At 41.5% G+C, this 19,516-nt stretch overlaps 1 protein-coding gene and 1 pseudogene across 1 annotated transcript in view; both read right to left on the bottom strand.

Moving 5' to 3' along the window:
• Cers6 (ceramide synthase 6) overlaps nucleotides 1-19,516 on the bottom strand; it is a 242,045-nt gene that overhangs the window by 95,246 nt on the left and 127,283 nt on the right. The window contains exon 4 of the mRNA XM_028762983.1: nucleotides 17,613-17,670. Within this exon, the coding sequence (XP_028618816.1) occupies nucleotides 17,613-17,670 (58 nt within the window). The remainder of the gene's footprint in view (nucleotides 1-17,612; nucleotides 17,671-19,516) is intronic.
• Nucleotides 15,219-16,401, bottom strand: LOC114617413 (annotated as a pseudogene).

Below are 19,516 nucleotides of genomic sequence, written 5' to 3' on the forward strand. Positions count from 1 at the left end.
GGGTTCCTTATAAGGCAGAGTGGCTTTCTGGAAGGATTTATGCTCCTTTTAGATAATATGATATCTTAATTTTTCAGGTAAAGCAGTGTTTGCTTTCTGCCTTTAGGCAACTTTAGGCAACTGTGGAGAAAGCAGTTGTCTCTAACAGCACTGGATCTTTGGAACCCCTTGACCAAGTGAGGAGGAGCAAAGGTCCATCTGCCTTGATGAGAGAGAAACTTCACAAGAAACCTAGGAGCAAAGAAGACACTCTCTTCTTGGAAGCCTGGACACACACTAGCTTACTCATTAAGCATGGCTGTGGGCTAACCACCCTTAACAGCTAAGATGAATAGGCTTAGCTTAAAGTCTTGTGTGTGTGCCTGAAGGTCCCTCAGTGAATCAAATCCCCTATTTCATCCACCACAGGGTTCCTGAAATAGTAAGAACATTGTTTGTACTTTCCCAAAGGAAAACACCCTATAAAACCTTAGTATTGATCACTTGTCTTCAGGTGACAGGACTTGAGACACGACATAAACAAACTTTCCCACAAAACTCTTCTAGTAATTGAGAGCTAAAGCTCAAGGTGTTACCTTATATAATAACATCCTATATAGGTAGTAACAGTGCTGATTCATAATTGATTTTCCTGAACACTGATGTCTTTGGATTCCTGAGATGTATGGGGGAAAAAAATCTGAGTTTCAAAGTATGAGAGCTTAGTTCTTTAAAAGTAGAAGTTTCAACTTTCAAATTCGTTAATGAGGTGATATGGTAAAAGATCCTCTACAGAACAGCCAATAATCAGTCGGCATCAACTCATTCCAGAACCCTTGCTCTCTAACAGTAATACGGTGCCAGAGCAATCTGACAGCCGCTCACAAGCGGATGATTTCTAACTATTTACTGAAGAGAAATATTTTCCATGTCCCAGGGCTAAGATAGGGATTTGTAAGTCCTGGCTCATTATTAGCTCTGCCAGGAATCTAGTGTCACAGTCATTAGTTCTGTTGGCACCAGTCACCAGGTTTTTTTTTTTTTTCTTTTTATTCAGCTGTAGTCCAATGACGAGTCATCCAGCTATAATCTCATGCTACAAGGAGAAAAAAAAAATTCCACCTGCACACAAATGCCCTTGTTTTATGAACAGTCCCCTGATGCCATCAAGATAGCTGTTATCTGTGATGACACACTATTTGTGTCAGAGCTATCTACCTGAAGAATGTCTCCATCACAAAAGGAGATCTGGCTCTGGAAACAGTAAGCCCACCGGGGTTCATTCTGGGCTTACATCTCTTCCCTTTAAGGATTCATTTGAAAAATCAGTCATTCACAGACATCATCAGAAATCAGTCATTCACAAACACCATCAGAAACCAGTCATTCACAAACACTATCCGTGGTTTCTTTTTCTCAGAGGAACTTGAACATCTTCAAAAAAAATTATCTTTTTCCTAATGATAGTTTTTTTTAAAACAAAAAGGACAACAAATAACCGTTTTCTTCATGTTCACGAATCTTATTTCCAGTGGTATGCTAATACTATTGCCCAGCTACCTTCATAGAGTGATACAACACCAAAACAGGCAGCCTGAGGAGCAAAGGTGTCTGTGGGAAATGAATTGTCAACAATCTGCCTCAAAATTAAGCGGGTGTCTAGGTTTCCTCTCAGCATGGCTCTTCATCACCTTTATACGACAAGACTACACACGTGAGCAAGGGCATCTGCTGGTTTGTGAGCCCTGGGGCAAGAGCAGGAGGAAACACATGATTCCTGTAAGATATGTAAGTGGCTCCCAATGGACTGCCAGGAGAGAAGGAAAAGCCAGATTTTCCAGAATAAATAGATTTAGTTGTTTCTTCCCATTATTTTGCCTGTTTGCAAATGCTCAGATCTCATTAAACTCAATGTGCAACTAATGGAAGGGAAGCTTTAAAAATTAGCAACTCACAAACTTTTCCCTTTCTTATGCCTCAATCAACCTATTTATTTAGCAGGCAAGGGCTAGGAATTTAGAGACCATTATATGGCCTAAATAAATATGTGGCTTACTAAATTGTTTTCTTTTTAGTTTCCAGATAGACAAATAAAGCACCTAAGCTCAGATCATGACTACACATTTTAATTCCTATGATCAAACAGTGAGTTGGGAACTGAACTAGCATCCAGCTTGTGATAGGAAATGTACAAGTCTGTAATAATCTTGCTGGCATGCCAGTTTTAGTGGCAATGCTGTGATCATTAACCTGAATAGAAGTAAAAATCTAAGAGCTCAATTGACACAAGAGAGCAAGAACTACCAAATCCATGCAGCTGCTGGCCACAGATACACAGAAGACCCGACGACAGCTTCCCTAGAACTAAGGTCCTCCACTACATCACACTCACCAGTTTCCTGCTAGAAAATATAAGTGCAATTCATGAAGTTAAAAAAACAGTCCGGTATACACATTTTAATGACATGAGGGTAGTTATGAATCAGAGAAAGAGAGGGCTAGAGGAGGGAATCTACATGTAAATTATATATGTAAACAACAAGATATCCCAAGATTCCCTACTGCAACAGGGCCTTGTTTTACGATATGCCTGATAGCATGGGTATCAGCCACTTTTCCAGAAGATGTATGCTTGGAAAGGGGTTGGGGTTAAATATATATCCTCATATTAAAGTCACTTAGGAAATTTCTTCTTGCCTCAAATCAAAATGAATATGTAACTGCCTCAACGGCTACAGACAAGATGGTTAATGTGAGTATAATGACCTCTTTGAACCAGTAACATACTGTTTATGGTGTTGAGTTTTGGTTAGTGATGACCCAGAGGAAGAGGAGGAGGAGGAGGAGAGGAGGAGGAGGAGGAGAGGAGGAGGAGGAAACTGCTATCTGTAGAAGACACAAAGACTGGATTGCTATGGTTATGTTTATGACTAAAATATACAAAGCCATGACAAGTCCAACTCTACTTTAGGGGGCTAGGAATTGCTGCTATATATGATAGCAAATGTTAAGATTTAACAAAAGTCACAACACATATTAAACACTTGCCTCCAAGAGGAAGTTCTCATTCACTTACATAAGAAACCCCCCCCACACACACACACTTCCTTTTCTCTCAGCACCCAATTTCCTGAGGCTCCCACACATACTTATACCCTAACATCATCCCCACACACTTAAGGTTTTTCACAATTCTGGAATCTGAATAAAAATTACTTCTATATTAAGTTGTGTGATAACAGTCTAAATGTTATACAAGACAATGAATAATCATTGACACCTTCACACACACATATACATATACATACACATATATACACACATATACATACATTCACACATACATACATACATACATACATACACATACAAGTCTATTTGGCAACAAGAGAAAACAGAAATCATATTTAAAGCTGTACAACTCCTGTAAGAGATTTTCACATTAACTGAAGGCCTATACTTGAGTATGATGTAACTGCCATCAGCACAGACCTAGGAGACTTGTGAGAAACTCATTCTGAAAGCAAACTCAATGCAGCCAGAGCAACCAGACCACAGCAGTAAGTATGAAGTGGGGAGGAGTTCATCTTGATCCAGGGTTTGAATTAATTCTCATAGTGAACCTGCTGGCTGTAGACAGGCTTCAGGAGTTAGGCTACTGTATTTGAAGAACTGATCTTTGCTGGTCATGCCAAAAACAAAGAAAGGTGGTGAGTCACTGTCTATATTGGGAGCAGGAGGAGGGCTGGGGAAAGTAACTGAAGCCCCACCAGTGAGCTGGGCTTAGAGATGTAGAAATGGAGTGAAAGGCACTTTATACTCTCCACCTCTACCAGGAGGACAGGACACCCTTCTGCATTTGTGTCTCCTGACTTCCCTTTCTCTCTGGAGATACGGAAAAGAAAGTGGGAAATGAGACTACATGGCCTCCCTCAAATGGGAGACTATTTACTTTTCCTGCCCATTTTTCCAATGTCAGCTTCAACTCAGGGGCAAGATAGTATGTGGGATATACTTCATTTTAGAAGCAAGTTCTAGAATGTTCAGTTTCCTACTTCTTTTACCTATTCTCTGTCTTAGAAATTGGCTCAGTTCTCAATACGTATTCCATGAGTCTCGCCATCTGCCGCATGGGTAAAGAGCAGATCTGATGTGCCCTGGAGACAGACTTTCAGGAACTATGCCTGCAGTGCTGGCAGGGTTAGCGGTGCACATGGAAGCAGGCATTAAGCCCATGCGGATGGCTGTGGTGTACTCTGCACAGCACGTGGTGGAGACAAGAGGAGGAGAGACTCAGCACCAAGAGGACTGGGGAAGGAAGGAGCAAAGGGGAGGAGCCCACTACAGTCCATACTCTTGGTGGCCTGCTGAGCGGGCAAGGCATCAACCATCCAGGTTACCACAAGTCAAACATGTTTGGTAAGTGTATGTCAGGGTGCGGGCGGCGGGGGGGGGGGGGAATTGCAAACCTTTCCTGTTAAAAGTAATATATGATCTACATGTTCTAGACTCTAGTACAGTAAGAAAAGCTTTTCTTGGCTGAAAACATTTTTGGAAGTATTTTTGGAAACCCTAGGCACATACAGTTTTAGTATACACTAAGCATGTTTAAAGCTAAAAATGGTCCTTAAAAAAAGTTCTCTCCCATCCTCCCACCACAACTGAAGGCAAAGAAGTATAATATCAGAAAGTAGGCTGGCATCGCAGGATTTGATGCAACACTGAGCCACAGCCTTCTTCCTAGGGGAGGCTGTTTGACAGTGGTAAGGGCGGGTGAAGAATCACACAGCCTGGGGCTAAGTGCCAGCCCTACCCCTTGAAGTTACTTAAACTCTCTGATATGGTTTTCTTTTCTAAATGGTGTAGCAACAACTCAAGCCTCTGCCTAAGGAGATCACTGAACTGTCACAGTACAGGTCTCCACTGGTGTAGCTTATGACATGAGGTACTCACCTTTCTTTCCCCCAAATCAGTTGCCTGCTTCTCCTACGGATGCCAGGGAACTGGAGTCTATTTAACAATTATCTGTATTTTCTAATCATAAGCTTTTTGAGAAAGTGAGCAAAGGGGCTGGAGGTACAGTAGTCCACATGTATGAAGCCTGGGTTCAAAGTTCAGCACTGAAAAGTAGGAAGCAGTATTCCACCTCACTATTCACTACCTTCAAATGAAATGTAGGGGACCTTTGGACAAAAAAACGGCTTCTTACCCCAGTGGGAAAAGATCCCAAGTGAAATGGCAACACCTGTGTTTAAGCAACAAACAGTATTATTCTGGAGGAAGAAGGAAAGAACAGGGAAAGGCAGGAAAGAAGAAAAGGGAGAGGAAGGAAGGGGGAAGGGGGGCAAGCTCCTTATGTGCATTATTTATTTGCTTATATAAATAAGTACTTATTAGACTTTACAGTACTGGAGAAGAAACTCATAACCTTGTACACACCAGGCAAATGCTCTCCCATTGAACTGTGTGCCCAGGTTGAGAAGTCTCTTTAAACTTCCACTTTTTCTTTTCTCTCCTTTCAGAAATAGCTTAATAAACTACAAACAGTCAGCTTGTGTCCTCTCTTTTCTCTTTTAATGTTCAGCCTCTTCCATGCCCAAGTGTCTAAAACTGGCCTTCTGCCGACCATCCCTGAGTGTGCCTAACAAGATAAAGCTCATGTGGTGAAAGTGCTCATCCCCGGAGCTGAGCCAAAAGCTGCAGACAGGCAGAAGCCACAGACAGTACAGCAGATCCAGGGCCAGCCCAGCTTCCCATGTACCCAGGATCTGCTGCTACAATTCCTTTCTCACACCATGACCAGGGCCCCTTCTCAGCTCTGGCTCAATTGTCTGTTACTTCATTTTCTTCTAAACCAAGGCTGAAGTCCTGGCCGGTCCATCCTGGACATGGGTGCTCGTCTAAACCGCCTTGTGTTTCATCATGTGAAGCCTCCTCTCATCTCCTGACTCCAGCTACCATCGTTCATGATCTCCTTCATCGCTCAACTTTAGCCTACTCCTCAACTCCCACTTTGCTGAACCTCCTGTCCAATGCACCCTTCCCCTCTCTCATCCAAGAGGTCTACCTCCACCATCACGGTAGTCCTCAATAGCCCATACCAGTTATCAAATATACTTGTGAGCATATCACGTGTTCTATTAGCCAACATGTATTTGGAATACATAACATTTTGGTAGAAAAATTTTATATCGGCTTTTAACAAAATTAAGATTTTTGTAAAATATATTTTCCTATGCTTTTTCAAGATAACAGAGTAACACAACCATGTATTACAGATACCAGTACACTACCATCTGGAAATTCTTGTCAGTTTCAAACAAGAATATTGTGACGCTCTCCATGTTGATTCCCCCTTCATAGTCCAGTGAGTAATGGCTACACAATCAGCAGAGGCGAGTGTGGGATTTTCATATCACCGCATGCCTGTAGCGGCTTCCAAAGATACATGGGCTAATGTCCAAGAATTTCCACAATGAATATATGAAGATAAAAGTCTTACTGGCTGTTTTGTAGCCTGGGGTTTTGTTATACAGTCCAGACTGACCCTGAACTCAGGAGCTTTCTGGTTCAGTTCCTTGGTAGCATGTGCTTTGTCCAGCTCTCAATGTTATACTAAGAACCAGCTTTAGAAAATTCAAATGTATGTCAAGAGGAAAACAAAGGAGGAAAAGAATAGCATTTCCAATGTAATTTGAAAAGTACCTATCAAGTCCAACATTTATGCAATATTAACCAAAATGCTACTTTGTCAAAGTCAGGTATCATGCCTGAGTAACTGAATGAATTCATACTTTATCTTGAGAAGAAATGACCATAATAATGAACCAATGTCAAGGTTTTCATTTTCAATTTCCACATTTTATCTAAAGGGCTATATTAAGCTATGGCAAGTAACCTGCAGTTCTTGCTTTACACCTCTCTCTCTCTCTCTCTCTCTCTCTCTCTCTCTCTCTCTCTCCCTCCCTCTCTCCCTGATTGTGTGTGTGTGTGTGTGTGTGTGTGTAGGCAAGAAATCTACCTCTGTTGCATTCTGTAAGAGCTGTTCATCTTGTTCCAAGAGAGTCTCTCACTTGACCTACAGCTACTGGGTTGGCTGGCCTATTTACTAGTGAGTCTCAGAGACCTGCCTGTCTCTGCATTGGAATTACAAGCATGCAACACCACACTGGGCTTTTTTTCACAAGGATTCTGGGCAGTGAACCCAGGTCCTCTTGCTTGTGTTTAACTGACTGAGTTCTCTCTCCAAACCAAGCTGTTGCTTAGAATTGCTTGTTTGCTGGGATGGTGGTGGGGTCAGATCTGGTCCCCACCCTGTGTCTGAAGCTTCTACTGCAGGCACTGCAGGACACTGAGCTCTCCCAGTGCAATGAGCCTAATCCACAGGCAGATCTGGCTCCCTTCGGTTGTCTACATCTTTGACCAAAGCTGCTGCTACATGTGGAATGTCCCCCAACCCTGTGGTCACAAATCAGAGTCAGGTCATATGTATAGACAAATCTTAACCTTTTATTAGATTACTGAAGGTAGGCAGAATGCCTTTCCTCTCCTGTTCCTTATCCTAGGCCTTCTGAATGGGTGGGGGTTCATCCAGATGAGCATGGGCAGCCTATCAGGACCACAACTCTAAAAATATATGACTCTTCCTCTCTGAGCATCCATCCGTTGTCAAGAGCTCCTCAGTTAGGGGTGGGGGCTGTATGCACCTCTCCATTCATGCTGGAATATTAACTGCTTTGATCATGTGTAGCCCTTGCTGCTGTGAATTCTGAGTGTAGTAATCCTGTTATGTCAGGAGACACTGTTTTTACCCAAGTCCTCCACAACCTTCGACCCCCCACAGTTTTTCTGTCCTCTCTCCTACACAACAGCAATGTCAGCCCCTGCCAAGCATGCATGTTCCTTTTTGTGTAAATGAAGAAGGGAAATTTAAAAAGCACAGGATAAACAGGTATCTGTCCCACCTTTACAGTGGACAGCAGTACCCCCGAGACCAGATGAGCTGGAGGAACACACAGATCTCTCATAGGAACATGGGCTGGTAGCACAGAAATGTCCAAATCACTGCCTTGTCCTAAGAACCCCTTCTCTCCCCACACACCCAGACAAGACCATGAGAATGCACATAATTGTCACAAACAGAAGTGGTCCGTCCCTTTATTTCTCCCAGAAAGCTGATTTTTAAGGAGGGGAAAAATCTGGCAGTTCCATTATCACTGTTGAAAATGTTTCATGATGATCATTGTACGTGAAAGCCATCAACTCTCAAATTTTAGTAAAACACAGTTGAATTAAAAAAAAATGGTTTGTGTTGAATGCGACGTGTGATTTTCCTGTGCGGCAGAGGTCCCTGCTGATGATTCCTAATGCAGAGTGACTGTGCAGATGCAGGCTCTGATTCACAGATCGATACTTCAGCTCTAATTACCCGAGCCCTCCTGTGCACTACTACTTTCTATTCCCCATGGAAACGGGACATGAATACTAATGCGATCCAGTTGTCAGGCACTGCCTGTAGCCAGCGCAAGTCTGCAAAGCCGACTTCGTCACAGCATACAAATGAGGAGTGATCGTTTTCACAATCAAGATCTGCTCCAGACTCCTGAGAAGTCCATGCCTTTAGGGGACTCATAATGAATATATTTCAATGACTGTTATTTTAGTAACCTCTGAAATGTAAGTTTCTTCCCGCCCCGCCCCCCTTCAGTCCTGGAGTTTCTACAAGTTGATATGGCACTGAGTAAGCTAGAAAGAGACTTATCAGACTCAGGAGTGCTTGGGACAACTACAACCACTGGTATTTGGGGATCAAGTAACCCATAAATTCGACTCTCTCGCATCCATTCCAGCTTCGTGGAGTCCTGCGGTCTTGCTGCTTGGTTGCCTGCAGAAAGCTGTCATGAAATGTCCTTCTCTCCAGATGTGCCCTGAATGTGATGCAGGACAACTGTGGCATGGGGATGGGGGAGGTGCTTTTCCATGTCCTTTAGAAGACACTATGAACCACCACCTCAGTGCTGGCCCAGTCCCTAAACCATCTGAACAAGTTTAACTTGCCTTACCGCCCCTCTCCTGATTACCTCCGTGATCTTGCACAATGACTGAGCCTCTAAGAGGCCAGGTTTCTTTCCCTTGCTTGAGGAAACGCAGCATACAACACAGGGCCTGGCCTTCAGTGAGCAACAGGATTACAACACTCAGAATTTACAGCAGTGAAGGTCAGCTATCACTACTGTAATTGTGGTTATCATTGTCAGCCACACACATATTACCCTGGCTAGTCACTAAGCTAGGAGAGTCTCCAAGTTATTACCCAACACGGAAAAAGTGAAAAAATTCTTAAAGCACAACAAATTATGATGAATTTGAGTCATATAAATACATTTGAAATGTAGCCTGGGCTATCACCCATAGCTCATAGCCTCCACATTCAGAAAGCTAACCCAGGAAGATTGCCAGTTCAAGGAGGGCTTGGGTAGCAAGCAAGACCCTGGATTAAGAAATAAACAAAAGAAACAATCCATTCTTCAAAAATAGCAAAAATACAGAGAGCTTGAGTTTTAGCAGAATCACACAGAGGAGGACAAAATCTGTCCCACGAGTATATGGTGGGGTTGTTCCAGGGCATTCCTGACAATGCTAGCATGGAAAGGGGTTTCCTAAGGAGAACACCCAAAATTAGGGCCAGAGGAATTAGAGCATTATGAACAGCTAGACTTTACAAGCCAAACTTTGTATGTGTGTGCACATGTATGTGTGTGCACATGTATGTGTATATACAGATGTACATTCGCATATGAACGCACGTGTAGAGTCCAGAAGTTATCACTGAGCGCTTTGCTCTATCAAGTCACACCTTATTTCTTGGGACACCATCTTTAACTGAGTGTGGAGCTCACTGGCTCAGTTAAACTGGGTGGACAATAGGCTCCAGCGTTCCTCTGTCTCCATGCCTCCAGTCGGGGATTTACTCTAGTGTGCCTGCCTAGATGTTTGTGTGGGTTCTAAGGATCCAAGCTCAAGTCTCTGTGATTGGGAAGTAGGTTAAACTTTCTTATTTCTTTGCTGTTTTAGTGGAAGCCATCTTAAAATTTCTATTTTCTCATATAAAAATGTTAATAGCTTCATATTCTTTTATAATAGTCATTTCACTCTAATTCCTATATCTTAGAGCTCTTAAATAATAATATGTTAAATATTTTTACCTTAACCATATTTTTACTTTTGTAAAGTAAGTCTTCAGGGCTCCTTCAGCCTTACTTATTCCTTTCTGTATCCACGTGAGTGCCAGACAAACACACAGACTGCTTGCTACCTCTTCTCATGTACAGTTTCACTCAACAGTTACTAAGGACCATTCTGGATTTATTTTCAAAAAACTACACGTCCCTCTGTTCACTTGATGATAATGTAGTGATAATTCTGTTGATATTAAATATTAAGATCATTATAAGTGCTCTGTGGCTTTTATAATATGCACATAGATATAGATAATATTTGCACTGTGATAACTTTACATATTCATACTTGAAGATCTTTATAATTCTTTCTTAAGCATGAATTCATAGGAGTTGAATTGCCAGGTCAAAATTTATAAGCGTATGTGTAACTATTCTGTATCACCAGACTGAATCAATTTACCATAATTGTCACAATTTCAGATTCTCGGCTGAAATTATCAGAGACAAGCTGAAGGTGCTCTTTTAGACCATATGACTGAGTTCAGAGATGGAACAATTAAACATAAGTAAATTGGGTAAGAGTCATAAAGCTGATGAGGGGGAGTCAGTCACAGAAACAGCAAGGGAACAGTGTTATGACAGGCCCCTCTTGAGCACCTTCTGTGTGCAACAGCATCCTGAGGTTCTCACTCCTCTGTATGCTTCCTTTGTTGGGACTGTGGGCCACAGACACGAAGAAAGGAAAATGGAGTGGGACAAATGGAAGGCCCAGACTGGATGAAGGAGCAGTGGGCAGAAGGGGAGAGAAGATGCAGGAGAAGCAGCACTCAAGTGTGATCTGAAATTCTGTTCCAGAAAATATGTCAGCCTGTTAGTAAGGGTCCACGCACGACACAAGAAGGGTGTCACTAAGGAAGAGGCCCCAGCAGTCTATCCCATCAATTCCCCTGTTCAGAGGTTACAGTAGGTTCAGAAATCATAGTTCCCTGCAGAGCCCAACTGGCAATCAGCAATAATTAGTGTATGTAGGTGTGTCTAACCCATGGCCCATGCAATCAAGGATAGATATGAATGAGGTCCAAGATAAAAATCGTACACTTACTTAAAACACCCTGAGGGGTGTGTGTGTGTGTGTGTAGGGAGTATATTATTTTTTCTTGTCACATGATTCCATGGTTCTGGGGCATAAACTTTGTAAATGACCATGTTGTAATGTGATGTTCAAAGGTTGAATGGGCCTGCAAGAGCTTCTAAAGCCTCATAAATTGGCTATCTCAGAGCAAGCAGCATTTTCACAGTTTCCAGGAAAAAAAAAAATGAGAGGAAAAAAGAAGAGGTTTCACGGAGCAAAACATAACTACACCTGGATGGAGACCAGGTTCCTCATACCTGGCTGAGCAGAGGCTAGCAATCCAACCTTGAACTCTATCTACCCAAGTGTTCCATACTGAAGTGTCTTGGAATTCTTCACCAACCAGGTCAACTATTACAAAGCAGGAATTAGCTGAACTGCTACCTTTTTGGAAAGCTGCCTTCTAACTTTTCTTTGCCTCAGTCAAAGAACTTAAAAATATTCCCAGTTCTGCCTTGGGCACATCAATTTACAATTTACTCTTCTGAAATTGGTTTTCTTACCCCAAATGAGAAATTTGGGACACTTGATCTTTAAGATCCCTTTAAGGTCCCTTCTCCCAATGCTAATAATATAAGCCATGTATACATTTTTAGAAGTAAGTGTGTGTTTCCACACTCATCTGTCTGAGAGTGGGCACTTGCCATGATATGGGTTGAGTAGGCAGAGGACAACCTTGATTTCCTTCCTTGTTTGACACAGGGTGTCTCTTTTGCTTAATGCTCCATGTGTCAGGTAGCGAGCTTTTGGAGATTCTCCTGTCTCTCCCTCCCATCTCTCTGTGGAATCACTGATACTATGAACATGCTATACTGAATCTGTCTTTATGTCTGGTCCTCCTCACACATGTACCACAAGTACTTTAACCACTAGAACATCTCCCCACCTTGTGAGGGCACTTCTGATACAAGCACATGATGGGCCATTTTCATAGATAAAAATAAAATTCAGATTTTTTAAAATAAGTGTCTTATGTCCAAGCAATACTAAAATTTAAAAAATAACACAAGAAACAAACTTGTAAGTGAATTAGCATTTACCCTACAAGCATTCTAACAACTGGTCAGACTCTAGTTTTGTTTTCAAATTAGTAAACAAATGACAATTTTGTCTCTATTTCAGAAGCATTCCAAGTTGACCAATAAGCAAAAGAGAACAACAGGCAATACTAGACCAGCCAAATATGCTATGGCCATATGTACCATGAAAGGAAGGGCCATGGGCCAAGTAAGACTCAAGAAACTCAAGGACATGGACAACAGCAAGAGTCTGGAAGAATACGCTTTAACTGCGAGTCTTCGTGGTAGGTCATAAAGCTGACATAACTGAGAGCAACCAGCAGATACTTTGATATATGCTGTATGCTTGTGTGTACGTCCATGACTGTGTGCAGGTGCTCTGGCACATGTCTATATGCATGTGGAGGCCAGTTGTCGTCTTCTATCCTTTTCCATTTTATATTTGAAGACAAGGTCTCCCACTGAACCTGGAACCTGCTGGTTCAGCAAGGCTGGCCGACTACTGAGTTCCAGGGATCCTATTGTCTCTGCCTCCCTGGTGATGGGATTGCAAGAGTACACCATTGTGCGTGTCAGGATTTTCACGTGAGTGCTGAGGATCCAGACTCAGGTCTAAAGCTCATATAACAAGCATTTTTATTGACTGAGATATCTTCCCAGCCCCTCCAACCACTGTATCTTAAAAATAACAGTAAAATACATTATATATTACCAGAGCACATCACAGCCAAGTGGCAATATGGTGTGGTTAGGTTAGTTACCCAGATATTGTTCATAGCTCAGTGCTAGATTTTCCAAACCACACTTCTGCTGGTTCCATGGTACCAGTGTGTTGTCAAGTCTGATTTCTCAGGACACTAAGGGGCTGGAAAGCTGTAGCAGGATGATGGAACTTGGGTCTATTCTGCTTTATTTTCAGTCTTTATTATCTGGCCAGTGACATATCTTTACCCCAAGGCATCAACAGGACCAGCTTTCTGCCCAGGGACACCAGCTTGCCAGCATTTCCTGTTCAGAAAGCTTGCTGGGTTTTGTTATGGTTTTCCGTTCCTTTCTGAAATCCGTTGATCCAGAGTACTAGTGTTTCCTTGCCATCAACCTTCAGGGTAGCACTAAGCCTGTCCTAGAGTTGTTTACTATTGATTCACAACAGGAAAGGTGCTTCCACCAGTCTACAAGCTAATTACATCTCTAAGTACATTGCTTAGTTCATAGACAGACCATCTCAAAATGGAGCCATGAGCCAACTCAGGTTCGGGTGCAAAGGTTACTACATGGAGGTGAAGAATAGCAAGCCATTCAATTGCTTTATTTACATAGTGTCAGTGAGTCCCTATGAATCAATCCTTCCTAAATATTATAACTCTTACCATGCTTCTTGTGGTTTCTCTCTTTATCAGGCCTCTTACACAGAAGCTAGATATAGGTATATACTCAACAGTTTTTTCATTTAGGTTTATTTATATATGTTTACAAAATGGATGATGATACAGAAATGTACCAAAGATAAAAAGCTGGAAACAAATTATCCTAATATGTAGAATACAAGAAAAACTTTAACTTACATCTTAGAAATGTGCGTGCGTGTGTGCGTGCGTGTGTGCGTGCGTGTGTGCGTGCGTGTGTGCGTGCGTGCGTGCGTGTGTGTGTGTGTGTGTATGTTACCTTCCTGTGCTGTTACATTTAAAAAAAAAAACAAGGAATTTAAAAATATTTTTAAATTATGCCAAATAGAAACTTCCATCTAAAAGTGATCAAGTCTAAACCAACCATCCAAACAAAAACAATAGCCCATACTGGTCATTAGCTTTCCATCCTCTTGCATTCACCTCTTCAGTGATGGGACTGCAAATGTATACCCATGCTGAGCAACACTTTAGTTTATTTCGGGGCCCTGGAAAGTGTGTTCATTTGTGTGAGTAGGCCTCAGACCTTCAGAGCACCTCAGGTATCCTTTTACAAAAGTATTTGTTTGTCTTTGCCATTCACATGTGTGGGAAGAGCTACCTGTAAAAAGCATCCATAGATCAGGAAACAACAAATGAGGCTTACTTCAAAGTATTTAAGTATTTCTCAGCCTAGCAATAACCCAACATACTAGTTTCCTTAGATGTCTTTAAGGTAAATGCTACATAGTCCCAGACATGCCTAATCTTTTAGGACAGACTGAACACTCGATCCCCCTAGAAGATGAGCTATGGCTGATTTGTCTGAGCTTAGTCAGGATGGAAGGAAACTGGGCTGTATAGGTCGACAGGTATTTTTCTATGAGCTGGGGAATAATCAGCACATTTGACTCTCGAATAAAAATTAGTTAATTGCTCAGTGATTATGAAAAATTTTATGCTATGTTATTTGGAGAAATCTAAACACAAAGGTGAACTTGGGCTATGTTGGTAACATGTACTGAATCTATCAGAAATATTTACAATATTATGAATTCATTTTCATTTTGCGGATGTATCCACAGCTTTTTCTCTGGTTTAAGATGGGTAAATAATATCATCTTTTTTAAGTTCATAAAACTATTTTAAATACTTAATTTTTAGAAAGTTACTTAAGCTGGAATAAGGATTTGATTTAATCACTTTAGTTAACCTGATGAGAGAAAGAAGTCAGGTGCAGCCTGGCCAAGTGAGAAAGCCAGGAGTACGACACAGCAGTGCACCTAATTTGTCTTTCACCTTTAGTAACTTCAGTGTAACCTTCAGGATAATACCTATCTTCTTTCAATTTGTATCTTCTTCTTTTTTTTTTCGTTTTTAAAAAATAAAACTTTTATGCTTTTAGTTAAAATTCTGGGTGGAGCTGGTCTGTGTTTATCCGGGCTCCAGTACAGAAAGCAGAAGCTGGTCCGCAAACATGTATGTGTCCTTCAGCTGTTGGCCCTTCTAGGGCTGGCGCTGTAGCTGAGTGGCTGGTGCTCTTTGAAGACAGCTGCTGGGGAGAGGTTGTCATGGCTTTCACAGAGAAGGTCCCTTCCTCCCGATGGAGCTCTGGTGCGCTCACCATGTCTCAGGTTATTCATTGGAGTCCATCAGTTCCAGTAACATTTCCTCCACGTCTCCAAACTTAATGTGGTACAGTATCTGCCAGAACATGGAATTACAGCTTCGGAACCTTTACCCAGGGTATGGTACAGCTGCCACATTAAAGGCAGCTCATAAGGCATCAGATGACTAGGGGTCATAGCAGCCCCTAAGGTGATATCTCGCTGGCACATGAGCACCTGGAATTTTCCATCACTCTTGATGACTATGGGCAGCCAGCTTCGACAAAATTTATCCAAGTACACGTTCTTTTCCCAGACCCACAGACAGTCGGGGTGTGGGGGTGTCTCTGGCCTGTATGCCTGCTGGGTAGCCGTGGCATCCAGTTGGAGCAAGAAGCAGAAACTTGTAATGCCACTCCGTGCTAAAGTTACTTTTAAGCGGTGGGGATAATTTGTACCTTCTTGACTGTGAAACAGAGAGCTGACAAGATGTTTGCAAAGCTGTGTACAGGTATTTTGATAACACTATTCAACACACACAATTCTGTGTCACACGGAAGCTAAACCATGCAGTTCTTTCCAATGAACGCTATACAGACAGCAATGGAGAAAGAACATCAATACAAGTCAACTCAACCAGAACATGTCTAGGTCTTTCACTGTTTTTAAAGCATCTGTTATATCCTGAAAGGACACTAGTGTAAAAATGGCGAAGTTTAAGAAAAAAAAAAAAAAGCCCAAGCAAACTTTCTATTGACAAGTCTCCTTACTGCTTTGCATGGTCCACTGGCCTTCTATTCTTGATCACTACAGTCTGGACAAAAGCTATTGTCCTGCCATTCAATTTGTGTAGGGGCAGAATGAACTAGAATGAACTAGATCTATGTCAATGTGCTTTCTGTGTTGGTGTCCGATGGCCACACTTACACACCATGTAAGAGACAAAAGGAACCATCCAACGAGATGAGCGGGTAGGTAAAAAGAGGGGTCCTGGCTCTCACTGTCTTCCCTTTACACCATCTAAAGCTCTTACCAAGAGAAGCGGGCATGAACCCCCAAACCTTGGTCCTCATATTCCATGCAGGGCAAATGTTCCATGTCAACTACAATTCTACCTACAGCTGTCTCCTCCATGTAAGCATACAACTTCTGCTTATTCGCCTTTCCTAAGTCTGAAAACACATAGAAGGGTTCAAACTAAGCAATCTTAGTTCAAACTAAGTTGCCATGTCTGTTCACGCTAGTTGCAAATTTCTCCACCATAAATATGAAGTTCATCCATTTAAATGGACTCAAATGGCCCTGGATCATATATTCTTATTAAAAGCAAACAAGCAAACAAGCAGTTACCTAAGGAAATGACAAGCAGGGAGAAGTGTTTCTAAGGAGCTTTAACAGTGGGACGTGGCCATTTTCCATAAGAGCAATTCCATAGGTAGACAATCTATGATGAATTCAGACTTTTAAAACAAAACATTGATGTGAAAACTTCACATCAATATTTACGATTTACTAGCATGCTACGTGGCCTATATCCTTTTTCAGAGATATTTTTGTAATAAACAAACACTGATATTATTTTGGAGGTTAATAGTACAAGGTACTCTTAAAATTAACATTCCATTTTATGCAAAATTACTACTGTTAGTACATGCAATATGAGAGGATAAATCTTCATGAGTCTTGAATTTAAGTACCCCGATTTATCACCAGTACCAGTAAGCATGGCACCCACCAGGCAAAAGATATATACCTCATAAAGAAATATTCTCATGGATTAATTATCCTAGTTCATGTGGCAGTTAGCAAGCCAGGAGTGAAGACAATACAGGCCAAAAAAAAAAAAAAAAAAAAAAAAAAGAAAAGGCTGAACTAACCGCCTGCAGTAGTATATCCACCCTGTTAATTAATGTGCAAGACTCTGTAACAGCAAACTCTGTGGGCGAGGACTACAGTGATGACACCCATTGCAGCAACCAGGGGGTTCCAGTCACGTGACAGGCAGTGCTGAAAGTCTAATCACATGCTAGCATCAGCTGAATGGTCTAAGTTCTAACGCCAAAAAGAAATAACCACACTGAGAACACTGAAGACTTCACAACTGCACTGCAGAGACAAACTGCTTTCCAAAGCATTTCAGACATACGACTAAATGAACCTTATGTAATTTTTTTTTATAAATCCAACTTAAATGTACAACTAATTTTTTGGAACCCCATTACAGTATTTAAAGTCGTTACATATCAAAAATTGGATACAGGTCGATAACCATATAAAAATTATATGAAAGAATTTGAGACAGTGCCTACCTGTTTCAAGAACCGGACTCCGTAGCTAAATACATAGAGGTAGAAGGAAAATCTCCACCTGTAGGAAGGTAAAGAAATTAAGACATTCGGGTTAATATATTTCACAGTATATTTGTGATATTTAAATAAAAATAAATGACTCATAAAAATCTGAAATCTAGCAGGAACAACAAAAAACAGACAGAATTCATCAGAGAATTAATAAACAGATGGGGTAACTCAAAAAACCTCCCAATGAAACTGGAAAGCAGTGACCAATCCTCACGGGCAGTCCTCCTGGAAGTACTGCTGGCTCGCTCACACAACGTGAACAGCAAAAACGGACTTCACCCATATCCCTGATCAGCTTTCTTGATGGTTATGGGTAAGTGCCTATGCATTTCTTTGCATCTGGTATACAAATTCTCGATCAGAACCTAAAAGCAAGGCTGACTCCCTGGACATAAGACAGTTACACGGGGTTCAGGCTCATGTAATGCATTGCTGGCACCATACTGACTTCCAAATAAGTGTTGAACAGAGCCTCCCCTCCCCCATTTATCTTGAATGGACCTTGCAGCCTGTTATTTAGTTTGGATAAAGACCACAGAATCGTTTCATTTTGGACAAATCTGCCAATATCCTTTGACCTCAGTCCTATCTCTGTAAGGTGGTAGCGTTTTCCATAGTGATAATTCAAGGCTTTGGTCAGCTTCAGAGTAACCTTTATTTTAGTCTCTTTCTCTCCCTATTATACTGAACCAGTACGCTGCAAGAATTTGCTTTACTTTTCTGGCCTCTGGAGAATTTGCAATCGCTCTAGTAAATGATTTACAACAGCTGTTTCAATTCTGACTATGGTTAGTAGGCAATGATCAGACAGCTTTTATGTATAATAAAACTTTTATAGAAGTCATTGGAATTCTTCCTGTCATTTATATGTCTGCATTTTATCCCATCACTAACATGACCTAGTTTTCATAAGACACGGGTTCTATTACAGGAACACTGATGCCTACCTTATTTGAATAACAAGTTCCAATGAATATTTACAAGGCAGATTTTTATTTCCACAAAATATCTGCAGGGGGCAAAAATTGCCAGCCTTTTGAAACATGAAAAAAAATTATTTGTGGAGTTTCATATAAGTTACCATTTAAAACGCTTGCTGCAATCTTGTTTAGTGTCCCTCAGACACTAAAATATCTCTAGGAAGAGGTAAGGAAAGGTGCATATAACCACCAACAGGAAGACATGACTTTTAGTCTCCTTCTAGGAGCAGGGAAAAATTCTTATAACAGTAAGAGAATAAAATTAGATTAAAAAAAAAGAATTTAGCAAAGTTAGGGTGATACCTCAGCTAGTAAAGAACTTGCCTAAAACTGTGAGGATGTGTGTTTAACACCCAGAATCCAAGAAAAAAATTGGGCACAGTGTCCTGTATTTGTATGCCCAGTGCTGGTAAGGCAAGAGTAATTCAATAAACTTCCCAACAAAACTGAAAATCAGGAACCCTTGGATCTTGAAGGTCGTCTAGTCTGGGCTAGCCTGATTAGTTAGCCCTAACCTTAGGAGAAACCCTGTTTTAAAGAGATAGCATTCCTGATTTGGTACCTAAGTTTTTCCTCTGCTCCCCTATAAACACATACCTACAAACACACCCACACCCACACCCCCACACATGCTTGCACACTACACACATATACAGAGGCACACATGCAAGCATACATGCACACATGAACTCATGCATGCACAAATCTTTTAAGTGAACAGAAGTAACATCAAACAGATCATGGGCCTTAAAAGAAGCAGGAACGTTATCTCTCCTCTCCTCTCCTCTCCTCTCCTCTCCTCTCCTCTCCTCTCCTCTCCTCTCCTCTCCTCTCCTCTCCTCTCCTCCCCTCCCCTCCCCTCCCCTCCCCTCC

The sequence above is a fragment of the Grammomys surdaster genome, unplaced genomic scaffold (assembly GCF_004785775.1).
Source record: "Grammomys surdaster isolate TR1022 unplaced genomic scaffold, NIH_TR_1.0 136, whole genome shotgun sequence".
NCBI lineage: Eukaryota > Metazoa > Chordata > Mammalia > Rodentia > Muridae > Grammomys > Grammomys surdaster.